The 7777-nt window shown below is 47.2% G+C and overlaps 1 protein-coding gene across 1 annotated transcript; it reads left to right on the plus strand.

The window, feature by feature from the left end:
• The first annotated feature begins 686 nt into the window (after nt 1–686).
• On the plus strand, nt 687–6178 carry LOC119386146 (progranulin-like). The gene is made up of 2 exons (XM_037653490.2): nt 687–726; nt 4985–6178. Exons 1-2 carry the CDS (start codon nt 687–689, stop codon nt 5704–5706), a joined length of 762 nt encoding a protein of 253 aa, XP_037509418.1. The 3' UTR covers nt 5707–6178.
• The last annotated feature ends 1599 nt before the right edge of the window (nt 6179–7777 follow it).

The raw sequence follows: 7777 nt of genomic DNA on the forward strand, positions 1-7777 counted from the left end.
GAGGAGATTCCGGAGCGCAGGAAGAGTAACGCCCGTGAAGCTCTTCATGAACGATGTCGCGGATCAGCGTACGTAAGTCGAGGGCCGCAGGAAGACGAATGTCCGAGGTGTCGTAGCAAAGGCGAAGAGACTGGAGTTCCTCAAGTCGCTGGCAAATGGTGATGACATCCTGGGTGGTCGCAGGATTCTGCGTAGCAAGAGCGTTAAAGGCTATGGTGTTTATGCCTTTGATAATATGGCGTATTTGGTCGGCCTGGGACATGGCGGAGTTTACGCGCTTGCACAATGCAAGAACATCCTCAATGTACGAGGTGTATGATTCACGGGGCAGTTGAGTGCGTTCAGCCAGCTTCTTCTTCGCTGCCTCAGCGCGAAGTGTGGGGGCACCGAAAATATGACGAAGCTGCTGAATGAACGTGTCCCAGTCGGGAAGATCTGGTTGATGGTTCCAAAACCAGGTTTTCGCGACATCAGAAAGGTAGAAGGGGACGTTCCGCAACTTCTGTGAGTTGTCCCACCTGTTCAGTTCGCTGACGAGGTCGTAGTTTTGGATCCATTCTTCGACGTCATCCCCGCGTAGACCAGAAAACACTGGCGGATCACGCTGCCGGCTGTTGAAGGCTGGAGCGGGTGGCGGAGGCTGGTTTGGAGCGGCGGCGTTCGACGCAGGATCTTCGTGAGCGGGCATGGCAGGTGGTAGGACGCGACGACCCGAGCGGAGCTCCAGTGAGAACGTGCGAGAGGACTTGGGGATCGAAAAGCACCTCCACCACTTATGAGGAACCGCTTTATTCGAGTCTAGCTCGAGCTGTTCTACAATGATGATGATATATACAGATGAGGAAGTTGCACAAATGATGATGATATGTCGAGATGACAAAGAAGAGTCACTGATTTGCTGCGCTCACAATACATATATATATATATATATATATATATATATATATATATATATATATATATATATATATATATATATATATATATATATATATATATATATATATGTGTGTGTGTGTGTGTGTGTGTGTGTGTGTGTGTGTGTGTGTGTGTGTGTGTGTGTGTGTGTGTGTGTGTGTGTGTGCTATAGATTAAGCATTAAGAGAGGTGCTTGCGATGACCACAGTGCAGTGAAGCCAACTGTCTCTAGAACTGAACAACTGCTTATGAATGCTATACAAATACATATATTATCAAAAATTGGCCTAGTCGGAAAGCTTTAATGGTTGGCTATTTCACATAGCAAAGCCTTATCTTACCTGACACCCTCGTAAATATTTCTATCAGGTTCACTTGCACATTTCATTTTTTTATATTCTTTCTTTCTATTATTATTTCCTCCCCTCTCTTTAATCTGTCAATCCCATTCCCCATCCCTACACAGATTAGCATGCCAGCGGTACACAGACGCCGGCAAAAATCTCTGTATTTCTAATAAAGAGCATCTCTCTCTCTCTTTCTCTCATATATTATTCCGAATGTATTTCGGGCATTTATTCAACGTGTCAATCCAATGGAGCATTAAATGAAATTATTTTGGGAACGACTTTTCAAAAATATCTCGGGATGTATAGGCTTAAAGATATGTGAGCTCAAGGTAAGTAACATTATTTGACTCACTGGATTCAGAACCTCAGGCACGACAATGCTATATTTTTCTACCACTTGCCTATAATAAAATAGGCAAAATACATGCCTCTTTGGCATTACTGCAGACTTGTGATGCACAACTAAAAGAATGAAAATTGAGTGGCAAACTAAACAGACCAAGGTGAACCATTACTGCATGATTCACGAGCAGGTAGCATCACGCTCAGGTGCCTCGTGAAACAACATACGCTGTGCTAAGACGCTCTATCGAAGATGATGGTGACCCGTGGCTACAGGAGGCATTAGTGTCTCAGTGAATCGCATTCAGCAGTACGACGATACCTGTTTTCTTCTGTTTTGCTGACACCCCGTCAACCAAATATTCGCGATTAAATCATTATTCTGAAAATTGCAGAGTATAATTTCCCGCACAAAGCACTACTGCCAAAAAATTCAGCTCCAGCACTTGTCAAATGGGTGCCGCAGTGCCACCGTCGGACTGCCGAGGGAGGACCGAGCCCCTCCCTAAAAAATGGAGGGGGGGCCGCCCCCCCCCCCCCCGGTCCTCCCCTGACCTTAAGCCCTGGTCACTCGTAAACGATAAACTTCGTATTGGAAAACCACTTTACTATGGGATGATGCAACTTCCACACGTGTTCCAGTAGTAGCTGCTGACAGCAAGGCATCAGAATCATAGCGATCACAGACATTTGACACATTTTTGCGAGTCCTTTCTTTGAATGTCAGGAGCATTGTAAATAATAGATAAAATTGAGACCTTGTAACTTGCTTAATGCCCTCACTTAGTGGTTTTGACCGAGACCATGGTTAAATGAAAGCATTTGTGATAGGGAGATTATTCCGCCTGGTTTTTGCATTTGCCGATGCGATCGTTGTTCACGTGGTGGGGGAATCGCAGTGGTTGCTAAGGCTGATATAAATGTTCATGTTATGCAACAGATCAGAGATCATGAGAGCCTGTTTTTAAACATCACGACAAATGAGTTGCCGTTTGTACTCTGTGCAGTTTACAGGGCATATGTTGCTAATGTGTCCTTTCTTCCCATATTGTGTGATCATTTGGTCAAGTTATGCAAACGTAATATCATAATAACAGCTGGGGAGTTTAATTTGTCATCCATTAACTGGAATCATTTGGCACATGGTGAATGCGCAAATACGGATGCTATATTCTTGATATAACGCTGGTTTTGAATGGTCAACAAATTGTATGTAAATTTACCCATAACAATAATAACTACAATAATAATAATAATAATAATAATAATAATAATAATAATAATAATAATAATAATAATAATAATAATAATAATAATAATAATAATAATAATAATAATAATAATAATATCTAGGGTTTCACTTCCCAAAACCACGACATGATTATGAGGGACGCCGTAGTGGAGGGCTCCGGAAATTTCTACCTCCTGGGGTTCTTTAACGTGCAAAAATCTAAGTACACGGGCCTCGAACATTTTCGCCTCCATCGAAAATGCAGCCGCCGCAGCCGGGATTCGATTGAATTTACCCAGGTAGCACAAAACGGATAAATGACGTTTTATAAACGTCTATCCAAGACAATAAAAACGTCTAGAAGACGTCACGGAATAGAACCTAAAGGTCTAGAAGACGTCGTATATCTCGTCTTATCTCGTCCGGCTAGAATCCGTTTTTAAGACCATCATTCCATTGCGTTTGTCTTTGAAAAAACGTTTTCTAGACGTTTTTAAGACGTCATGCAGGATCTCTTTTTGCTGTTTTGTTTTTGTGCATGCAACTAGTAGTGCACGTTTATAGGAAACCCTCTCTGTTATAGTAATTACAGTTACTTTATTCTGTAATTAATATTACAGAGTGAGAGCTCGGTAGAGTCACAGACAAAAATGGTCATGTCGTAATTTATTATGTAAAACAGCAACGATTACTGTACAGCGATAGAAACTTAAAAACCACAAAATGAGATATAATATGCGACTAAATAACATTATTCATAAACGGCAAAAGAACACAAAATATCGCGGTAGTTAAAATTCAGCTATATAGTATCCAACCTTCAAGAACACAACTTTTTGTTGCGCGATTCATCATTAGCAAAATTGTTGTCAAACAACTAACAACGCATATATACATGACAAAACTTGGGATCTGGCACAGCCATTCTGCAATATGTAGGCGTCGTCTCAATTAGCTCTACTGAATGAAGCACAAGGATGGAGTGAACAGAAATTGTCGAAAAGGGAATGTCGCTGAAGACAACGACTCGACCAGGGGACTAGTTTCCGTCGGGGCCCTGATAAAGACAAGCCTCCATGTTGAAACGTTTCCTCAACGCTTCATCTTCTGCTGAAGTTTTTTTTCTTGTAAGAAGGAGAGAGAGAGAGAGAAGGAATAGAAGATAGGCAGGGAGGTTAACTGGCGGCGGCGTTGTTGGAGAGCCCGGTGATGTTGAAATAGGGGACAGAGGCAGGGGCGTAGCCAGAAATTTTTTTCGGGGGGGGGGGGGGGGGGGGGGGGTTCAACCATACATTATGTATGTTCGTGCCTGTGTTTGTATGTGTGCGTGTATATATGCGCAAGCAAAATTGAAAAATTTCGAAAGCTAAAAATATGGAAGCTAAAAATTACAAGAATTTTTAGCTTCCATATTTTGAGCGCGAGACGACACCATATAAAGGTACACAAGACACCCAGAGTGCTGTCTCGGCGCTATTATGTGCCTTCTTCTCTGTGGTGTCCTCTCGCGCTGTAAATATGGAAGCGAAAAACCAACTCGCCCAACGTATTCTTTTGTGGAACAAATTTTTAGCGTAAGATGGGATTCATGGGAAGTAATAAATGTTTTGTTCTGAAAGTGGATTGCGCGGTGTCGCCTGTGATTGTGGGCGTTCTATTATGTTTTTTTTTTCTCTTTTGGCGATATCTTGCATGATATTTGTGCAAGCTGACTAAAAAATAAACCGTTAGTTGAAGTCGGCACTCTGTTCTATGTCTTCCTGGTTTTCTTTTTAGTTTTTACGTGTTATAGGTACTAACTATGCATCACCAACTGGCTCGATCGCCGTCACGCGTTACAGAAATAAAGCCTCTTGATCTGCGTTCCTGAATAACTGCAATAGAACTCTCTGGTGCACCGTAATTCTTAATACACTCGAATCACCACGAATATTCCTAAAGCTTCCACCGATTACAGATAAATGTATCCCAGAATAGGACAGCCTCGCTCAGCTAGCTGGTGCATAATATTTTGATCATGACGCTTGCGCCACAAAACACAATCGGTGTGTCTCGTGAGTTGTGAAGCAATTGAAACGTGAAGGTTGCACGGCTAACCAATTCATATCCCTCTCGATCGTCTCTTTTTTTCTCCTAACATTAGGTGACACGTGCTGTAAGCTAGGCAGCAGGAGATACGCATGTTGCCCACTTCCGAACGCCGTCTGCTGTCCGGACCGGGAACACTGCTGTCCATCTGGGTACGCGTGCGATAACGAAACGGACGCGTGCAAGCCGCCCCACACAGGAGAAGCGGCCCGCGCGGTGTTCCTGACGCAGGCTCTTGGCGGTAGCGCGAACCGCCATGCGGAGAGGTACGTCGTCTGCGGTCTTCAAGGCAAGACAGTATGCCCCTCCAGCCACACGTGCTGCACGACGACGCTGGGGAGTGTTACCAACCACAGTTGCTGTCCGTCCCGGGACGCCGTATGCTGCGCTGACGGAAGACACTGCTGCCCCAAGAGAACAACGTGCGATCTTGCCGCTGGACGATGCATCCACAACGAGGTCGACTTGCCTGGAACCAGAACGCTCAGGCTGACTCCTGCGAGGCAGTACGGAAAGGAGAGTACGCCCCGTCCCGTCTCGGGGGTCATCGTGCCGTGTAGCGATGGAAGGTCTCACTGCCCCGACGGGTACACTTGTTGCGTGGCGCCCAGCGGATCGTACAGCTGCTGCCCGCTGAAAGACGCCGTGTGCTGCGACGACAACGTGCACTGCTGTCCCCACGGAACCGTGTGCAACCCTGACCGCGGTGCTTGCCAAAAGGAAGGACTTTTGCACGTGCCGTGGAGTACCAAGGTTCCGGCCACCCCACTCTTGTAAAGCAGTCATCTTAGAATACCACGCAGATCGCTTTTGGGATGTCGTTTAGCGGATATCTTAACTAAAATATTGACTATAAATTCATTCTTCACGATTCGTTTTCAATTCGCTTCTGGTGGGCGCTAACAACAATTATTTATCTTGCGTGCCTCCCTTAGTACCACAGATACCTCGGCTTCCACTTCACCCTTATCTATTCCCCTTCCGTGCAAAGGGTATGTGTATGCCCCTGAACGGGACCACATGGCGCGAATGAGCACAAAATGAAGCTCGCATGCTTACAGGCCGTGCAATACTTTTTGAGCATGCTCACAAAATGCTGCCGATGGGTAGTCGAGGCTCCTCAAAGCATGTTATCCAAACACCATAGCGCAGCACGCGGCCTGGAATTTACAATTAATTCTCAAAGTGCAGCTAGAAATCGTTCCCTCTTCCCTCGACAAATGAAACCATAAACCCAAAGTACATGACCGTTAGGTGATTTGAGCATTGTGAGCTACATAATTACCGCGACCGCCGCGGGATGGCGCGACGTCCCCGCGCGCTTGCTCACAATCCCACTGAATGTAACCCCCGTATTCTAGAACGTTCACTCCTTCACTCGGCGCTTCACCTTGACTCGAGAATGTCGATGGCAGATCCAACTTTCGGTATGGATGCTCACTGCGTGTGAGCGATAGTGGGCATCATTTCGTGAAAACCGCCGAGACATTTTCGGTCGAGCGGCGGCGCTGTGCTCAGCTCGTTCTTACTCGGTCTAGGGTGCCTCGATGCTCCTGGGGGAGCAGAAGCATCGAGGCACCCTACTCTGTCAAGTGGAGGGTGAACTTTGAGTCGATGGCTTGTTTGAGAATACGGGGTTAGAGTACACCATGATTGATGCAGCGTTAAAGACGAACACTAAGACTAAAGGAAGCGCCCGTCCTGTGCACTCTGTGTTCCTTTAGTCTTAGTCTTCGTCTTTTAGCGCTGCATCAATCATGAATGCATTCCAACTAGCCCAACTTTCCATTCTACTGTAGAGTACACCACTCTAACGGAGGTAAGCCGCGCGTTCGACGAAAAAAATTACACCATTTCCCGCTAAAGGGGACCATGAGGCGATGCGAAGCCGGAGCACTTGCACGATCGCGTTCCGTTGGCGTTCTTTGGGCATGCTACCGACCTCGCGTCGTGGAACGCGAAGAGGAACGCTACGCGCGTCTTGTCTTCCCTCTAGCCTGGCCGTTAATTCTCACAGGGCGAGCGGGGAACGCGGTCGGCAGGCGTGCGAGAGGGGGACAGCGTAGGAGAGGAGAGAGAGGGGGAGGGGACGCGCATGCGCTGGTGCTCATCGCGGCGTTGCGCAGGAGAGCATTTCGGCATGTCTAGCCCGCGTTTCAGAGGAAGAGTGGAAAGGGGGAGGGGGAGGGAAAGTGGAGAGGGGGTGTGGAGAGGGGGAGGGGGAGAGGGTATGCGCATGCGCAGTAAGGGTGGTCACGCCGCACACCACCACCACCGGATTGAACTCCGCCATAAGATACTTCGCATCTAAAAAAAAAGAAGCGCTCAAGGTCATGACGTACGCGGGACGTAACTTCTTTCCCCCGTTCCATCCCTCCCTGTTTAGCTTACAGCGCACTCGTCGGGACGAGAGCAGAGACAAAGCGCTTACAGCGTGCAGCGTGCTGTAACTCCACTTGTGCTTGACGAATTCTTAAAAATAGTTGTGGCAATCGATTCGTGAGGCAGTAAACTCCCCTTACAAAAATTGGTTTCATGAGCATAGGCGTGCGCACAGGGGTGGGGGGCAGGGGGGGGGCGCCTCCCCTAATCACCTAAGAGGGGGGGCTCAAAATCTGCTCCGTACATTGACCCTTCTATAGTCGGGTACAACTTTAGAAAAAAGCGGCATTTGCACCTCAAAGGCGGATGCACACGCGCTTCCACCAATGGGCGCGCGCTCTAGACTGACGTCACGAGCCGGACGGCCGGTGCCTCCGCTCAAGGAGAAGAAGCGGGACTATTTCTTTGCCGCGGAGGCAATCGGCTGCCGCGCTTCGGTCATATGGGCGGGGCCCCTCCTTTTTTC

Source organism: Rhipicephalus sanguineus, chromosome 3 (genome assembly GCF_013339695.2).
Source record: "Rhipicephalus sanguineus isolate Rsan-2018 chromosome 3, BIME_Rsan_1.4, whole genome shotgun sequence".
Taxonomy (NCBI): Eukaryota; Metazoa; Arthropoda; class Arachnida; order Ixodida; family Ixodidae; genus Rhipicephalus; species Rhipicephalus sanguineus.